The following is an 18,846-nucleotide window of genomic DNA, read 5'->3' on the forward strand; positions in this document are numbered from 1 at the left end:
CCATCCACAATACTAGGTACACTAAATTGAGGGTGTTACTGGGACTGAGTATTATTTACAACCTCACGATTCGAGATTTCGATTCTTGTGCTACAATTCAATCTGATATTAATTTTAAATGGTTTGATGTTGATTCACTAAGAAGTAGAAACATATAGGAACAGGTGTTTAGTTTCGCTGAAGAAGATAGATTAGAGTTAGAAGAGAGTTACAATATCTCACTATGTTTACCACTCTTCCAAACTGAGCTCCCTGATTATGTAATCCTGCAGAGACTATGCAGGATATTTTCACTGACTTCTGTTTGAGCCTCTCCACGTTACTCGTCACACAGCAGTGTACGTATACAGTGGGTGTAAACAGTCTACACACCCCTGTTCAAATGCCTGGTTGGAAAGAAATGTGACCAAGCTAAATCATTTAAATTTTCCCCTATCTTTTAATGTGTGTACTGTGACACATCACCTGGACAACTCAATTGAAAAACAAACTCAAATCTTTTAAGGGGGGGGGGACTTAAGCATGTGCATAAATATGCACATCCATCCATCAATTTTCAGAGCCGCTTATCCTCACAAGGGTCGCGGGAGTGCTGGAGCCCATCCCAGCTATCATCGGGCAGGAGGCTGAACTGGTTGCCAGCCAATCGCAGGGCACATATAAACAAACAACCATTCGCACTCACATTCACACCTATGGGCAATTTAGAGTTTCAATTAACCTACCACGCATGTCTTCGGGATGTGGGAGGAAACCGGAGTGCCCGGCGAAAACCCACACAGGCACGGGGAGAACCTGCAAACTCCAACCAGACGGGGCCGGGGATTGAACCCCGGACCTCAGAACTGTGAGGCAGACGCTCTAACCAGTCGTCCACCGAAATATGCACCTGCATAAACTAATACTTCGTTGCAGCATCTTTGGCTTTTATTTAGACTACACCGATCTGATCAGCCGATCGGCCGATAATTAGAATTTTATTCTGCTGAGTAAAAGAGTGCGGGTACTAGACTGGCCCGCCTGCAGTCCAGACCTGTCTCCCATGGAAAATGTGCACATTATGAAGCGTAAAATATGAAAACGGAGACCCCGGACTGTTGAACAGCTGAAGCTGGACATCAAGCAAGAATGGGAAAGAATTCCACCTACAAAGCTTCAACAATTAGTGTCCTCAGTTCCCAAACGTTTATTGAATGTTGTTAAAAGAAAAGGTGTTTTAACACAGTGGTAAACATGACCCTGTCCCAGCTTTTTTGGAACGTGTTGCAGCCATAAAATTCTAAGTTAATGATTATTTGCTAAAAATGACCAAGTTTATCAGTTTGAACATTAAATATATTGTCTTTGTAGTGTATTCAATTAAATATTGGTGCACAGTATATTTGAGTCCAAAAGCTAGTTTATTTTTAGCCTTGTCGCGTGTCTTTTGACATAGTACTGTAAATATCTGACGGCCAATTATGTTATATTAAAAAAAAAAAAAAAAAAAACATCAGCGTTGTGTGACAGACAAAACGTAATGCCGGATCAGACTACAAGACAAATTTGCTCCTTCACGATTGCAACTATGTCAGAGTACTGGAATAAAATATTGTATTCCGATACCACCGCATCCCGTTTTTTACGATCATTGGGCTTTATCTTGTCAACTCAAATGCGACCGGATAAACTCGTTACCGAGGCGACGACAACAAGAGTGGATTGCACCGACTGTATTATAAGGACAAAATGGGGGGAAACGTGTGTTGGTGGTCACCGGTGCTCACGACAGGAGGGGACATTCGTTTATGGCTTGCTTGAGGTATGTTCATGTACTTTTAATACGATACGGCTCGCAAGCAGGCAACAAAATCATAATGTAGCCTAGCAAGCTAGTCCTAGCACTAATGGTTGTACGTAAACATGCCGCCATTCTGTCAAATCATGCTCTAAAGTTTTGATGTGGGTGAAGTAATTTAATTACAATAAAGTAATTTAATTACAGTAAGTTAGCACCCGTTATTTCTGTCATGTTGTAATGTTGATTTGACCTGACTGATTAGAATACGTGATATGACTAGAGCAGTGATTTCCAACCTTTATGGAGCCAAGGAACATATTTTACAATTGAAAAATCTCACGACACACCAGCAAACAAAAATGTCACAAAAAGTGAATACATTAATTACTGTATGTACTTCCTGCCATCTAATAGAAGACCATTTATTTGTTCTGTCTGTCACTACGCCTCACTGGCATAAATAGATGAACAAATATACATTTATTGTAAATAATATTTTGAGCAATTAAGTACACAAGTATATACAGTGAATGAGCAGGTCATTTAAATAGACACATTGCTCCATCTTGTGATCAGTTATCGTTTTTTTAAACTCGCTGATCGGACCCAAAATCCTGATCGTCTAAAGCCTAATTATAAGCCACACTGAGGCTTGGTATGACAGCAGTTTGAATGTCAATGAAACAAATAACAGAAACCCTATAATCATGTTTTGTCCCATAAATATTGGTCAATTTGCGATGTTTTTATTTATATATTTAGTTCGTTAATTCCCCCCCCCCCCCCCCACCCCAGACTTTTAAAGTTAATTATGTTACTGCCACGATGATGAACACTTTTCTATAACACTCCTTTAACCTCAGCTTCGTTGTAATTGAAAGTCAATAATGTGTTGTCACAACATTGTCACAAGATTTGAAGCGTAGTTGTCTGACGTAATTGTGAAAGGGCTCTATTTAGCATTGAAATTAAAGGCTAAAGTAAGGAAATAAGTGCCGACGTGTGAAAACAAGTTGGATCTTTAAGAATAAAGATTCGCTGAGGGGATCCAATAGCTTGTTAGTCACCACCAATAAAACCATATGATGTGTTGTTCGTAAAATTAATTTTTATCTTCCAAATCTGCAGTGCTCAAGACAAACCACCTCTCTGCATTCCACAGAGATTAAAGGACCCCATGGAACCCATTCCTGTTGTTGACCATATGAAGACTCCCGGTGACCAGTGTGATTGGCGGAATTACCAATGATGTGTGACCAAAGTCAAGAGATGCTCGCTGGTGACAGCGGCCCAGATGGAGAGGAGCCTGTGATACCATCAGCTACAGGAGAAGGTGGCAGGGAAGACAGGATTTCATCAGGGCAACAGGTCAGAGGGGCTCAATTCAGAAATGTCAGGGTTCACAAGTATGGCGCATCAGGTGGAGAAGTGGGACAGGAAGACGAGGAGATGACTAGTGGATCGCACGACCTGTCCTCCCCAGACAATCACAGCACTGGAAGTGCCACAGGATCCACCTCTGCCTCCACAAAGAGGTATTATGACAATGACAGAACCCAGAATATGATGAAAAAATGACTCATTTCACTAGTAATGCAGTCTAAGTAGGGCACAAGTTTCATACTTAATTATCACATTGTTATCCTGCACACACCATTTGTTATTGTTATAAAACAAACAAGATACACAGACATTATCTCTGGGCCTTCGTAACCCTGTCTTCCCCTCATGTGTCTGTCTCTCTATGTATAGCAGTGTGAATGCATACGGCAGTAAAGGTCACGTACATAAAGAGATGATGTGCACAGTAGGTGAGATGAAGAAGAGGCTTCCATCTGACAAACGCAGCCGTAGCAAAGCCAGCACTGTGGAGGCCTTGCATTATGCCCTCAAATGTGTCAAGCAAGTGCAAGGTACCCTGCTGCTTAATGAAACCCATGATTCTCAACCAGAGCGATTTAAGCAGAGGAAAAGGCTTCATAACTTGCGTATGTTGTTCTCTGCAGCCAATAGCGAGTATTACAAATTGCTCATGCGAAATGGTCAGGATGAGAAGAGCAATGCCACTGCTTGCACTCGTGAAGAGCTGGAGAGAGTCACCTCAGAGCACACCCTTAAAAACACGGTACACAAACCAACACCTGCCACTTATTTGTTGTCATTTTCACCCCAATCGGCACTGAGATGCTAGACTGATGACACTTTATACAATATACCATTTGTTGTGAACGGATCCAGATTTAGGAATTTCATTGTAGTTGTGCATGTAGTGCAAACACCCACGGACACATGGATCTGTCCCTTATTTTTGCCTTATGCCTGGGTGGGTGTGTTCGTGTATACAGTGCCATGAAAAAGTATTTGCTCCCTTCTCAAATTCTTATATTTTTGGATAGTTTCTCCACTTTAAGATAATCAAATAAATGTAAATATCAGACAAATATAACTCAAGTGAAATTAAAATGCTATTTTTAAATGATTTCATATATTAAGGACAAAAAACTATTCAGTTACCTGTCCCTGTGTGGAAAAAGAAATGGCCCCCTAAACCTAATAACTGGTTGGGTCATCCTCAGCAGCAACAACTGGAATAAAGAAATCACCTGGCAATTAGTCTTTCACATCTCTATGGAGATATTTTGGTCCACTCTTTCCTGCAGAATTGTTTGAATTCAGCAAAAATGGAGCGTTTTCGCTCACGAACGGCCTTTTTAAGGTCATACCACTACATTTCAATCGCATTAAAGTCTGGACTTTGACTTGGCCACTCCAAAACCTTCATTTTTTTATTTTATTTTTAAGCCATTCAGAACTTGATTTGCTGGTGTGTTTTGGATCGTTATCCTATTGCAGAACCCAAGTGCGCTTCAGCTTGAGGTCACCAAGTGATGGCCGAACATTCTCCTTGAAGGATTTTCTGTTAAAGAGCTGAATTCATGGGTCCATCAATCAAAGCAAAGCAAGTTGTCCAGGTACTGAAGGAGCATAGCAGCCCAAGACCATCACACTACCACAACTGTTAACTGTTAGAATGATGATGTTTTTCTGAAATGTTGTGCTACATTTACACCAGATGTAATGAGAGACACACCTTCCAAAAAGCTCAACTTTCATTTAATCAGTCCATATAATATTCTCGCAAAAGTCTTGGGAATCATTCAGATTTGTTTTGAATTTTTTTTTTTTTTGCAAAAGACAAGCCTTTATGTTCTTTTTGGTCAGCAGTGGTTTTCGCTTTGGAACTCTGCCATGGATGCCATTTTTGCCCAGTCTCTTCCTTATTGTTATGTCATGAACACTGACCTTAACTGAGACAAGGGAGGCCTGCAGTTCTTTAGAAGTTGTCCTGAGGTCCTTGAGTCATTGGTGTTCTCTTGGGGTAATCTTTGTAGGCCGGCCACTCGTGGGAAGGTTTACCACTGTTCCAAGTTTTCTCCATGTGAGGATAATGGCTTTCCCTGGGGTTCGCTGCAATCCTAAAGCTTTAGAAATGGCTTTTGTAACCCTTACTAGACTGATAGATGTCTATTACTTTATTTCTCGACTGTTCTGGAATTTCTTTGGATAGTGTCATTTTGTTTAAACTTTTTTTGGGATCTTTTCTCCGACTTGATTTTGTCACGACAGATTCTCTTTCAGTGATTGCTTGATTGAACAGGTCCAGAGGTAATCAGGGTTGGGTGTGATCAGTGAAAATTAACCCAAAATTGCGATTAGCCACAATTATTCATGATTTAACAAGGGGGGGGGGTCATAACTTTTTAACACAGGGCCAAGTAACTTTGAATATTTATTTCTTAATAAATTAGATCATTTAAAAACAGCATTTTAAGTTCACTTGGGTTAAATTTGTATTTACATTTTTTTGAATAGCTTAAAGTGGGGAAACTATGCAAAAATGTAAGAATTTGAGAAGGGGGCAATACTCAATACTTCCACAGCACTGTATGTGTTTACTGCTTTTGTGTGTCTGTGTGTGTGTGTGTGTGTGTGTGTGTGTGCGCGTGCGTGCGTGACTTGGCTTGGTTGTGTGCGTGCGAGCGTGACTTGGCTTGCTTGTGTGCCTGCACCTCTGTGCTTTTGTGTAGGACTCCTTCGTGGTGGTGGTCTCCCTGTCGAGTGGCCGTGTTCTGCATGCATCCGAGCAGGCTCCCAGCATCCTATGCTGCAAGAGGAAGTTCCTTGAGTCGGCCAAATTTGTTGAGTTGCTCTTCCACCAGGATGTAAACGTCTTCTACTCGCACACGGCACAGCCTCATCTCCCGCCCTGGACCAACTCGCACACAGGTGTGCTTGTGACACAAGTATTTTATTTTTTTTAAATTACCTCCACCAAGCGCAAATGCACCAAGATGAGAGGTATTGTGGAGAGGTGGAACGTGGACCATGGAATAACCCATTCACTTTTGGTGAGCAAGCCTGAGTATGACGTGAATGGAATTGTACAGTATCCAAAATAAATTGATTGCCTGTGTATGTAACATTACGCGTCATCCTCCATGAACTCGAAATCGTCAACACAAGTAAGGCACACACCCAAGTTTTAGGTTGGCCTTGGCTGTCAAAGTGCGAGTTTTTGCACCAAACGGGTATGACCAGCTATTACCAGTCTGTAGAATTACAATGCTCTGGAACAGTTGGTGGGAATAGAAACACTGTGGTTAGACTAGGAAACATTTAATTGTATAACGACGATGTTCACCTTGTAGTATAACTGTTTTGGCTCTCTGTGTCATTTATAAAACAAAAAACCCTTAATCAACAACTACTATATAACCAGGTTATATGAATGTGTTAAAGTCCCTGAAAAGTGAATACCAAAATGTCTTATGAATTGGACAAATCGCAGAGAAGAGTACTAACAGCCTGCCAAATTTGAATGAATAAAAACATTGCCAAGTATATGAAATCAGGCTTCAAAACGGTGAAAAATCACTACGTTCTCTCAGCTGTTCTACACTGCTGGCAGGTTTGCTGAATGCACTGAAAATGTCCAGCTAAGCTTTCAGCTGTCTCTCAAATACGGTTGTACGTCTAGCATATGACTACACATCCCTATGCTTGAGCCGCTTAAGGCATCCGGTGGGTGGAATATATCCCACTAAGTAGTCGCGGGGCTTTTCCATGCTGTGATGAGTGGCGCAAGATGCCAGGTAACTCGGGCAGATTTCTTGACGACATGGACCGGCGGCATGGAGGGGGTCATCCCGTAATTCACCGCCACGCTTGGTATAGTGTTGTGTCCATATAACAAAGACCTCAGGGAAAGTTAACAGTTAATTAAACAAAGCAGCACGAGTTATTCAGCCTGTGGCTGCCAGTACAGACAATTGAGCACATCATACTAGTTATAAACCCACAATGCTTTGCGTTTTAACGTATTACGATAGCCCGAATAACTCGAAATACATAATACATGGGAATTTAAATAACCAACTGTTTTGTCAATTGCAGAATACAGGGATGATGCATTTCTCTGGTTGTAGGCACAGCTTGCCAGCTAACTACATGCTGTAGTGGTAGAATTGGGCCTTGTAATAAAAAAATAAGTAACTCACAATTGCGCAGGAAAACCACTGATGCAAGAAGGCGCTCAAGTTTCATGTTAGAAGCCGAAGTGTCTGCCTTTGGTTCGTTTTAGCCCCGCCCAAAAATTCCGGACAACTGAAATCATGACAAAAATTCCAACGCTTCACCTCAACAATTAAGTACTACATTGTTCTCAGCCTTTGCACATGTTGTCAGCACTTATCTTCAAACATACATAATCTATTTGGAAAGAAATCTCTGAATTCACTTTTCAGGGTCTTTAAATTTAGTCTGTGAGCAGTTGCTGTGCATTTAAGTGAATAGTGAGTTTCACAAGGTTCACAAGCTGTAACTCTCCTGGTTGTTTGCCATATAGAGAGGTTAAGTGTCGCATTCTTACATATACAGGGTGATTAAAAAAGAATGTGCCAAAGTCAGCACGCAATATTTCAAAAATGAAAAAAAAATAGAAAACTCCAGCTTGGACACATGTTGTACATACCTTAAAGTTTTTATTTCATGTTTTACAAGTGCTCAATGTGGCCACCACCAGCAGCATGGACAACATCAAGCCGATATGAGAATTATTCCCGAAGGCGCCACCGTGTTGATTGCAGCTGTTATTCGATCGTTCATGTCATCGATATTGGCTGAAAGTGGCGGAACATTAACCTTGTCTTGAACATACCCCCACAAGAAAAAGTCTAAAAGCACGCTGCACTGTGACAATGGCATTTGTTTTTGCAAACTCAAGCACACAAAACGCTTTCTGTTTAGGAGTCGCCATTTTGAGTGGGAAAAAAAAAATAAGAATTTTTAATTTATTTTTTTTAAACAATTGAACGCCGTCAGGAGTACGTCACCACAGCGGTGACGTTTACACCCAATCAAACTTGGATAACTCCTCTATCAAATGACCACTGATTCCGTCCATTACAATCCTTTTAAACTGAATAAATGTGTAATGATTTTGACGTATTGTTTTTGAATCACCCTGTATTTTGTATTGTACTGCAAGGTGGTTGTACTGCACTGCACATATCGTACTGAATGATAAAAGGAAAATTTACATTTCTTTGTGGCTACCTCCACAGCGGGGGTTCTATTTGACTCTGCCCAGGTCAAATCTTTCTTCTGCAGAATCAGGTCAGTATTTATGTCACTATCGTTATTTATATTTTTACACAATAAAAAAAGCTCTTGTAAACAACAATTTTGTAACTGTTTTCTATAGTGACTTTTACATGAAGTTAAACTTCATGTCTGTGTTTCAGAGGTGGCAAGGATCGTGAGGGTGAGATGCGCTACAACCCATTTCGTGTCACACCTTACCAGCTGAAAGTGCAGGGAACGGGGAGCAGTGGGGAGGAGGAGGAACTGTGCTGCTTGGCGCTGGCTGAACGCATTATTTCTGGATATGAGGGTATAATAATCATTAGCACCTCCTACACTGCACACATGCAGCTTTACCCCAGGGATAATTACATAAGTTCTACATTCACATGGTAAATGTTTAATTTTATGCTTGATGCCTTGAAGAAATAATGGTATCCAATTTGCTTAGTCTCATCCAAGTGGTGTATTATTTACTCCCCCAGCACCTCGAATCCCCATGGACAAGCGCATCTTCACCACCACACATTCGCCCGGCTGTGTGTTCCTCGAGGTGGACGACAGGTCATTACCCACTCACATGTACTAGTTAGGAATTCACTTGACCATTAAAGCATGAACAAGTTCAATCAGCTAAATTGGTGACCTCCCACAGGGCAGTGCCATTGCTGGGGTACCTTCCTCAAGATCTGATTGGCACCTCATTGCTAACGAGCATTCATCCAGACGACCGTGCCCTCTTGCTGTCTATGCACCGAAAGGGTAAGGTTTGACTTGCTTCACCTACTCTCTGACCAATCTTGGATGACTACAACTTTAAACTAGTAGTTTTTCTGTCTTATTTTATTTTATTATACATTTTATGTACAGCCCAAATTCCAATGAATTTGGGACATTGTTAAACATAAATAAAAACTGAATTCAATGATTTGCAAATCATGTTCAACCTATATTTAATTTAATACACTGCAAAGAAAATATATTTAATGTTCAAACTGATAAACTTTGTTTTTAGCAAATAATAATTAACTTTGAATTTTATGGCTGCAACATGTTCCCAAAAAGCTGGGACAGGTGGCAAAAAAGACTGAGAACGTTGAGGAATGCTCATCAAACACCTGTTTGGAACATCCCACAGGTGAACAGGCTAATTGGGAACAGACGGGTGCCATGATTGGGTATAAAAAGAGCTTCCCTGAATTGCTCAGTCATTCGCAAGCAAAGATGGGGCGAGGTTGACCTCTTTATGAACAAGTGCGTGAGAAAATAGTCAAACAGTTTAAGGACAATGTTCCTCAATGTACAATTGCAAGGAATTTAGGGATTTCAGCATCTACGAACCATAATGTAATTAAAAGGTTCCGAGAATCTGGAGAAATCACTGCATGTAAGCAGCAAGGCCAAAAACCAACATTGAATGCCCATGACCTTCGATCACTCAGGCGGCACTGCATCAAAAACCGACATCAATGTGTAAAGGATATCACCAGATTGGCTCAAGAACACTTCAGAAAACCAACGTCAGTAAATACAGTTCGCCGCTACATCCGTAAATGTGCAACTTGAAACTCTACTATGCAAAGCAAAAGCCATTTATCAACAACACCCAGAAACGCCGCCAGCTTTTCTGGGACCGAGCTCATCTAAGATGGACTGATACAAAGCTGAAAAGTGTTCTGTGGTCCGACGAGTCCACATTTCAAATATTTTTTGGAAATTGTGGACATTGTGTCCTCCGGGCCAAAGAGGGAAAGAACCATTCATCGGGCTGGGTTAGTGCCAATGGTTACATACAGGTTTTGGAGAAACATATGCTGCCATCCAAACAGCGTAATTTTCATGGACGCCCCTGCTTATTTCAGCAAGACAATGCCAAACCACATTCTGCACGTGTTACAACAGCGTGGCTTCATAATAAAAGAGTGCAGGTACGAGACTGGCCTGCCTTCAGTCCAGACCTGTCTCCCATTGAAAATGTGTGGCGCATTATGAAGCATAAAATACGACAACGGAGACCCCGGACTGTTGAACAGCTGAAGCTGTACATCAAGCAAGAATGGGAAAGAATTCCACCTACAAACCTTCAACAATTAGTGTCCTCAGTTCCCAAACGTTGATTGAATGTTGTTAAAAGAAAAGGTGATGTAAAACATTGGTAAACATGACCCTGTCCCAGCTTTTTTGCAACGTGTTGCAGCCATAAAATTCTAAGTTAATGATTATTTGCTAAAAACAATAATATTAATCAGTTTGAACATTAATTGTCTTTGTAGTGTATTCAATTATATAACAATGATGATTTGCAAATCATTGTATTCTGTTTGTTATTTATGTTTAACACAATGTTCCAACTTCATTGGAATTGGGGTTGTAGTATTGAAGTATGCAGGTCAGCCACCGTTTGAACACTCGCCGGTTCGATTGCGCTGTCAGAATGGAGACTACATCACGTTGGACACCAGCTGGTCCAGCTTCATCAACCCTTGGAGCCGGAAAGTGGCCTTCATCATAGGACGCCACAAAGTCAGAACGTAAGGGGTAACAACACAAGTTCACAACCACACAGTGTGCTCAGGTGAAGAGTCAGATGTGTGAAATGACATTAATTGTTTTGCTTGTCTGCCTTGTGGGTAGAAGTCCACTGAATGAGGATGTGTTTGCTGCCCCGAGTAAAGTGGATTTAACTGTGACCCATGAAGAAATTAAAGCTTTGCAAGCCAAAATCTATAAACTCTTCTTGCAGGTAATTCTTTGAATTCATAACACTGATCGCTGGGACAAATCTGTAGTTTTTTTTTTTTTTTTTTTTTTTTTTTTGTGCTCACCTTCATTAATATGAGCTCTTCTACCCCCAGCCTGTTCATAACAACGGTTCCAGTGGGTATGGCAGTTTAGGAAGTAACGGTTCCCATGAGCATTATATCAGCGTAGCTTCTTCGAGTGACAGCAATGGTAACTTGTGGGAGGACTCGCACCGGGAACCCGTAAGTCACGTAATCACCACATGATTGCTGTGACGCGTCAACACTGCAGCCAAAGTTTATTACATTGTGTCTTTGTGTCCTTGCAGATGTCACTTCAGCAAATCTGTGCAGATGTGAATAGAGTCAGGAATTGGAGGCAACAGTCCCATTTTGATTACAGCCACAAAATTGCTCTTCTTCGAAAACCCACCCCAGGTAGTGCAAACGAACAAATGCAAACCACATCTGACCCAAGTTCCTAAGTGTATTTTTATTTCCATGTCTCGTCCCATAGCACACTTGATTCCGATAGCCTCCAATCGTGAAGTGAGGGATCCTGAAGAAAGCAGGAAACAAACACACATTCCCTCCTACCAGCAGATCAACTGTGTGGACAACATCATTAGGTATGTGCGGTCCGTGTGTCCTCTTTATTGAATGCCCACATTCCCGGCCCTCTATCAACTGTTTGTCTTTGGCGGTGACATCCAGATATTTGGAGAGCTGTACTGGCCCAGCTCTGAAAAGGAAGAGCGAAATTCATTCCCTAGCCACTTCTTCTTCCTCATCCTCTACCTCTGAAGATGACAAACCTGCCAGAGCCAATGACACAGCTCAAACTGCTTCAGATGGTACAAACACTTACTTGTTTGAAGTCTGTTATTTGAATGTTCTTGTATTTAGTTTTTCTGAAATCAGTTCTCTCTGTCCAGTGGCGATGTTGGAAAGTGAAGTGTCGATCGGTCCATGCACAGCAGCTGTTGTTGGAGCTCCTCTGACAGACATCACCATGTCCACTAAGGCAATGAGTGTGGTCTCTGTGACCAGTCAGTGTTCATACAGCAGCACCATCGTCCATGTGCCCCAACCTGAATCAGGTATGTACAGTACATGCTCTGTACGGATATTTATTTGGAGACTTAGCTGTTACAGCTACTGCAAATTAAAATATTGTAGACACCTGATGGTGTCAAGGTCAAGGCTCTCGAGTTTGTCCACACCAAAAATCCTAGCATGCTTTTTTGTTTAATTGCTTAACGCTAGGGTACAGTCATTTTTCTTTTTAATTATTTAAGAGGCGTCTCAAAACCTTTGTCCATTTATTTTATTTATGACCATTTTTCCATAAGCGCATTTGTGAGGTTACACACTGATGCTGGACGAGAAGGCCTGGCTCTCAGTCTCCGCTCTAATTCATCCAAAAGTGTTCCATACGTTTGATGTCAGGATTGTGCAGGCCAATCAAGTTCATCCACATCAAGCGCTCTAATCCATATCGTTATGAACCTTGATTTGTGCACTGATGCACAGTCATGTTGGAACAGGAAGGGGCCATCTCCAAATGGTTCAGAATACCAAGAGATTTTGGACAGTCAAACAATTTGGGGATTACGCCCTCCTGTTGCAACATGTCTGTGTGTCCATAAGGACATTGTATGAATGAATTTAACTGGCCTGCGCAAAGTCCTGGTCTTAACCCGACAGAACACCTTTGGGTTGATTTCAAGTGGACAGTGAGGCAGGCCTTCAGTGTGTGACGTCACAAATATGCTCCTGGAAGAATGAGCATTAGTTCCCATAAACTCACTCCTAAACCTTGTTGAAAGCCTTGCCACAAGATTTGAAGCTATTATAGCTGCACAGGGTAGACCAACATCATATTAAAGCGTATGGATTTAGAATGGGATATCACTTAAAATCATATCTGAGTCAAGGCAGGTGAGCGAATGCTTTTGGCAATATAGTGTATGTAACTTTTGTCTGAAAACACCAGGCATAAAGAACACAAAATTCTTGCAAGTTTGGCTTCAAACAATGATGTCATCAATCCTACTTAGTTATGCTTGTTAAACATAGCATACACAGGAACTCAGCTATCCCGTTTCAGTGTTGGTCACGTGATGTTTCGCATATAGCAAATTGATGTGTTTCCATTTGTGTTGTGAAGTCTGTCTTAAATTTAATTTCAAATGGTATTAAAAAGTCTTTGGGGGGGGGGGGAGGCTTAAATTTAACTTGCCTTACGCTGTAGGAACCCTGTACACAGACACTCTACGGCGAGCCTGCATAGAATTTTTGAGGCTCCACATTCTGTATATTGGAAATTATCGCATTTATTTATTAAGCCATAAAAATATAGAATAATAGTTGAGGAAGAAGCGACTCGCTTCAGAGAGTTGACGCCGCTGAGAATAAAAAAGAGTTTGTGGGTATTTTAAGAGGCTCGATCACTCCCATTCATTTGAATATACCCGGAGCAGTATGTACTGCTTGTGTACGTTTTGGTCACAAGCTTTGATATTTCAGCCATAGGTACATTATAAATTATCAATATAGTAAAACAATGTTATAAAACACCCACCCTGCACAATGCATGAGAGCTCAGTCAGGTTTTAGCCTTAAAATAAATCTGATATAATAACAGCCTCAGAATTCTAACTATTAAATGTAATTTCCTTGTGTGGTTCCTTCCAACAGAGGCAACAGCCCTAGAGGACGTGCCAATGGGAAGCGAGCCCACTGATCCTGCTCCAGCCCCGCTCCGTCCTGCACCTTGTCCTGCAACTGAGGAGCGAAGATTTGTAGGTCTCACCAAGGAGGTGCTTTCAGCTCACACGCAGAAGGAGGAGCAAGAGTATGTGGACCGATTCCGTAATCGTATTCTTCAGAGCCCCTACAGTTTCTATCTCCAGCTGGACAACAGCTCCATGGCTCACTCCCAACACAGAGGTTTGTATTGACAAACATGAAAGGATGATACACAAACATTTTTGTACATATTAAAATCCTTGGTTTAAGATTGTATTTGCAACAGGTGAATATCCACATACAATGCACATTGGTGGGCTGAACCGCTCGCGAAAAGTAAAGCCCAGACTTAGGCGCCCCAAACCCCTCGTCTCATCAGACAGCTATACCTCTCCACCTGGACCCCCTCGTCGTGTCCTGGACTCCTCCTGGCCCTCCTCAGAATCCTCCCAGCCACAGATGGCAGTGCCCTACAGTCAAGCGTCCCCACTTCAAGCGCCATTCTTTCCCATGTTGACGAGCCAACCTGCCCCAGAGCAACCGCCAAGACTGCAACAGCTACCTGGAGCCACTCCTGTGGTGGTGCAGCCCCCTGATCAGACCCAGCTCAACTACAACTTCCACCTCATGCCGCAAAACCAGAACCTGCCAGGCATCCAACATATCCAGATGGAACCCTTCCAGAATCTGCAGAATATCCCCAATTTTAACAACATGCAGCCGATGGCTCCAGCCCAGAGTATCAATCCCTTCATGACACCTGTCATGGCTGTCATCCTGCCCAACTACCCAAGTTTCACATCAGGTTATCCATCTATTTACTCCCCCTCCCCTAACTCCATGCTGCCCCAGACACCCATCACTATGGAAGGATTCACCCCTGCTGCCCCCTTCCCGCAACCCCAGTTCCAAGCCCAGCCTGTGCCCCAAACACAGACCTCCCCTGGTCCCTCGCTAGGCTCACCCAGGGCCTGCTCCTCTGCCGAGGAGGAGACAGCAGACCCGCGTGCGTTATTCTCCAGCTCACGCTCAAGTTCTCCACTTCAGCTCAACTTGCTGCAGGAGGAACTACCAAAACCAAATGAATTACAGAGCAGCACTCGACACAACATTGCAGAAAGCCTTCATGAGCAGGCTGACAATGAGGTGATGATGATAAAATTTCTCTCACAAGTAACACATTTGCCTATTGTACAGATCCAGTCAGTCTATCTGCCGATACTTTTCATCATCACACCTTTGTATACAGCTCTGTTGCAGTCACACCAAGGTTCTGACCGAACATTTTCCCCTCCCCAGGGTGATGCCCCGAGTGATTCTGGGAACCATGATGCTCAGTCCACATCCAGTGAGCTGCTTGACCTCCTGCTGCATGAAGATGCACGGTCAGGGACTGGCTCCAATGTCTCTGGGTCTGGATCAGGGGAGTCTGGAGGCTCACTGGGATCTGGATCTGGCTCCAATGGAACCTCTACCTCGCTCACTGGTAAGAATCCCGAATACAAGTTTTTACTTCTCTCATTCATTGAAGTGCAGTTGAGACTAGGGGTGTAATGCTTTGTTTTAACGATTCAATTTGTATTACAATTTGTGGTTTCTAGACCTGTCATAACAATTTTTATAAAGATGATATATTGTCCCAAAAACAAATTAAAAAAAAAAAAAAAAAAAAAACATTAAACGATAGATGTTGTTTTTAATGCCTCTGAAATCATGATAAATAAGGCCAGTCCTTATTTTTTTATTTGATTTTTTTGCTTTTAACTCAGCCTTGTTGTTGTTGTTATTAATATTATTTCATTTCTTGTTTCTCTATTAAATTTGTTTTCTTTACTGTGATATGGATCCCCCTGTGGTCTGAAATAAAGAGTAAATAGCTGCAAAATCAGCCTGGTTTACATGGAGTCTTCTATGCCAATTCTAATTGCTTTAGAAGCCCAAACCGAATGAAAATGGTAAATATAAACAACTCAATTGGAATAATCAAGCCAAATTCAAATGGAATTTCATTCGTTTCACAGCGGTGGAATATCCCTTAGTAAATTTTCCCCATGTATACCGTCATTTGGAATAGAGCCAGGAAGAGCTCTGTCTGCCCATGCTTCGTCTCGACGGAAATGTGCGGTGACATCATCATTTACGTGCGCCGTAAATATGGCGGCTTCCGGCGGCGCTCGTTTGCATCGGAGATCTTGTTTTTATCAAGCATTTTAAAAAAATCATACATTCAAATCAGTCGCCTTTTGGCAAAATTTGCCATTTTGATCTCAAAATAGGCCATTTATGTGAATCGTGTATATTCGGGGGGGGGTGTGGGGTGTGGGTCGTCATGTGCTGTTTCGTACTCCTTGAAAGCTGGCAGCTCGATCCATTTCATTCACACATCCACCATCCACACACAGATGTAGTTGTGAATATTACTCCACGGCGGACTAATCTGCGAGCGCATCAGCCTGAGGTTCCGGCTGGGTGCTCGGGACCTGCTTTGGCTAAGTCACAGGAGTTGACGAGACCAGAAAAAACACTTCTGCTGTTAAGAAGCAAGGGTAATTTTAGTCTGTTACAATGATCTAAATGTCGCTCGCTACTTTTATTTATCAATTATTGCTTATTTATCAACTATTTCATGCGCGAGACTTCGACTTCCGCATTGCGCGCTGTTTGCTCCAATCCAATTTAAGCGGTAGTGGCGTTTAAGACCAATCACAGTCACATGACCTCACACAACATCATCTATTGGGCTTCCCGGGCATAGGTATTAACACTAGATAAACCAGCCCGGCTGATCATTGTGCCTACGTGGCGGCCATGTTGGGAAGGTCCCCGTAATCATGAATGCAACGGCGCGCTACTCGTTTCCATTTAGACAAACAAAAACAACAGCTTTCATGTATTTTAGTATTTGTCTGGCACTGTCTGCCCAAACTTGGATATTTCAGCCCATTTATAACTTGAGAAAACACTGTGCAGAAAATTGCAGATTTTTTTTTTTGTAGTTCTGGCTGTGCATACACACACACACACACACAGCAACATCAGAATTTTCACATTCATGTCATTTTTTTATTGATTTTCATGCGGCTGACTGGTTAGCACATCTGCCTCACAGTTCTGAGGACCCGGGTTCAAATCCGGCCTCACCTGTGTGGAGTTTGCATGTTCTTCTGGTGGGTTTTCTCTGGGTGCTGTAGTTTCCTCCCACATCCCAAAAACATGGTAGGTTAATTGAAAACTCTAAATTGCTGGCGCCCGCCTGGATCCCCTGCTCTGGCTACTGGTGGGGGCGGTGGGGCCCCCCTGACACTCCTCGGGCCTGCTTCCTCCTCTTCTCTCTGTTCCTAGCGTCCCGCTGCGATCGCCTCTTCCTCTTCTCGTGGGGATGCCGGGGGGTCCCCTGCGGGCTGTGGGGCCTGCTGTGGTCTTTTCGTCACTGCCGGTTTTTCTTTTTCCCACCTCCCACACTCAGCGCCGGGTAGTGGGTGCTGGCTGGAGTGTGGGGGGGATCCTGGGGTGGGTGGGGCGGCCTCTTCGTCTGTGGTTGTCCTGCCTGATGGACCCGACCTGCACGAGCCATGCCTCTTAATCACTCACTTAGCGCACACACACCACACACTGTATATATTTTTCTCACTAGGCACATCTGGGCACACATACATATCCAGCGGTTCCTGGGGGGCTGGCATGGGGCGGGGGGTGAGGGTGTCGGACCGGGTTAAGCACGTCAGTGCTATTTCCCGGTCCGGGCGCCCTGCCTCCCTGCCCTGCCTGCCCCCCTGGATTTTAATGCATCACACACACTCATCCCCATGTGTCTTTTAATGTACCACATACACCCATCTCTGGGCGGCTACTGGCTGCATCGTGGGCCCAGCCGCTTAGTGGGTCGTCTTGCTCTCCTGGGGGTGGAGGGAGGGCGTGGGTTGGTGGGGTTGTTGGGGGGTTGGCTGGGGGGGTGGCATTGGTTCCCTCGGTGTGGGACGTGTCCCGTCCGCCGGGCTGCTCACGGGTGGACTCCTGGGCCTGATCCCGCCTCTCGATTGATTGGGTGGGGTCCTCAGCCTCCGTGGTGCAGGCACAGCAATTACGGGACACTCTGTCAGCTCAATACGCCCTAGTGAGGAGAAGTGGCACAGAAAATGGGATGGATGTTCATGCTGTGGTTAAAAAAAAATCAGTTACTCACTATTTACTCAGGACTTGAGTAATTATTTCACTGTGTATTTTTTACTCTTACTCAAGTCATTTTTTGGAGGACTACATTTTACTTCTACTTGAGTCACATTATTGTCAAGTAACAGTACTCTTACTTGAGTACAATATTTGGCTACTCTACCTACCTCTGGAACGGACATCCTCTATTGCTACTTTTATGTTTAAGCACACGTAAAATCCCCTAGTACATCTTGTATTAATTAGGAAACGCCTACAATTATCTAATTACTGTAATTTCTCGTGTATAATGCGCACCCATGTATAATACGCACCCCCAAAGTTGACCCCAAAATTCTGGAAAACCCTTCTACCTATATGTCATGTATTTTTTTCAATGCATGATTTTGCTTCTACCCATATGATCAAAACATGGAATATTATCTGTTAGTTTTTTTTCCAAAGCATTATTCTGAAGTCAAGCACTTTATTTGAACGGAATACTTTTTTTTTGTTTAATTTACTTGCTCTTATTTTGAAATTCACAGCCCTGGTTTTATTTAGTAAATAACACACAGTTGGGCTCATATGTTTGATTACCCAGGCAGAATTTATAAGATGGGTTCAATTCGTTAAAGAAGACCTGAAGGACAAGGCGAAATTTTTATTTCAATGGGATTCAAATTAAACGGTCAAGCATTTCAGAAAAGCATTATCATTAAACAATACATAACCATAAAGAAATTGATGGTTGTCGTTCAGTCATCAGTCATATTTATTTAA

General features: G+C 42.7%; 1 protein-coding gene across 4 annotated transcripts in view; it reads left to right on the forward strand.

Annotated features, from left to right (window-relative positions):
• per3 (period circadian clock 3) overlaps window positions 1-18,846 on the forward strand; it is a 31,117-nt gene that overhangs the window by 1,188 nt on the left and 11,083 nt on the right. For 2 of the 4 annotated variants that reach the window (XM_061687699.1, XM_061687702.1), the window contains exons 2-19: window positions 2,909-3,315; window positions 3,533-3,693; window positions 3,787-3,905; window positions 5,869-6,067; window positions 8,404-8,455; window positions 8,584-8,732; window positions 8,908-8,986; window positions 9,078-9,184; window positions 10,797-10,953; window positions 11,057-11,165; window positions 11,278-11,406; window positions 11,493-11,601; window positions 11,681-11,792; window positions 11,878-12,017; window positions 12,099-12,263; window positions 13,864-14,115; window positions 14,201-15,060; window positions 15,214-15,400. In XM_061687699.1, coding sequence (XP_061543683.1) covers window positions 3,026-3,315; window positions 3,533-3,693; window positions 3,787-3,905; window positions 5,869-6,067; window positions 8,404-8,455; window positions 8,584-8,732; window positions 8,908-8,986; window positions 9,078-9,184; window positions 10,797-10,953; window positions 11,057-11,165; window positions 11,278-11,406; window positions 11,493-11,601; window positions 11,681-11,792; window positions 11,878-12,017; window positions 12,099-12,263; window positions 13,864-14,115; window positions 14,201-15,060; window positions 15,214-15,400 — 3,376 coding nt within the window. In that variant the 5' untranslated portion in view covers window positions 2,909-3,025. Of the gene's footprint in view, window positions 1-2,908; window positions 3,316-3,532; window positions 3,694-3,786; window positions 3,906-5,868; window positions 6,190-8,403; window positions 8,456-8,583; window positions 8,733-8,907; window positions 8,987-9,077; window positions 9,185-10,796; window positions 10,954-11,056; window positions 11,166-11,277; window positions 11,407-11,492; window positions 11,602-11,680; window positions 11,793-11,877; window positions 12,018-12,098; window positions 12,264-13,863; window positions 14,116-14,200; window positions 15,061-15,213; window positions 15,401-18,846 lie in introns of those variants that run through there. The other 2 variants (XM_061687701.1, XM_061687703.1) reach the window with 2 other exon arrangements.

The sequence above is a fragment of the Phycodurus eques genome, chromosome 10 (genome assembly GCF_024500275.1).
Source record: "Phycodurus eques isolate BA_2022a chromosome 10, UOR_Pequ_1.1, whole genome shotgun sequence".
NCBI classification, from domain to species: Eukaryota; Metazoa; Chordata; class Actinopteri; order Syngnathiformes; family Syngnathidae; genus Phycodurus; species Phycodurus eques.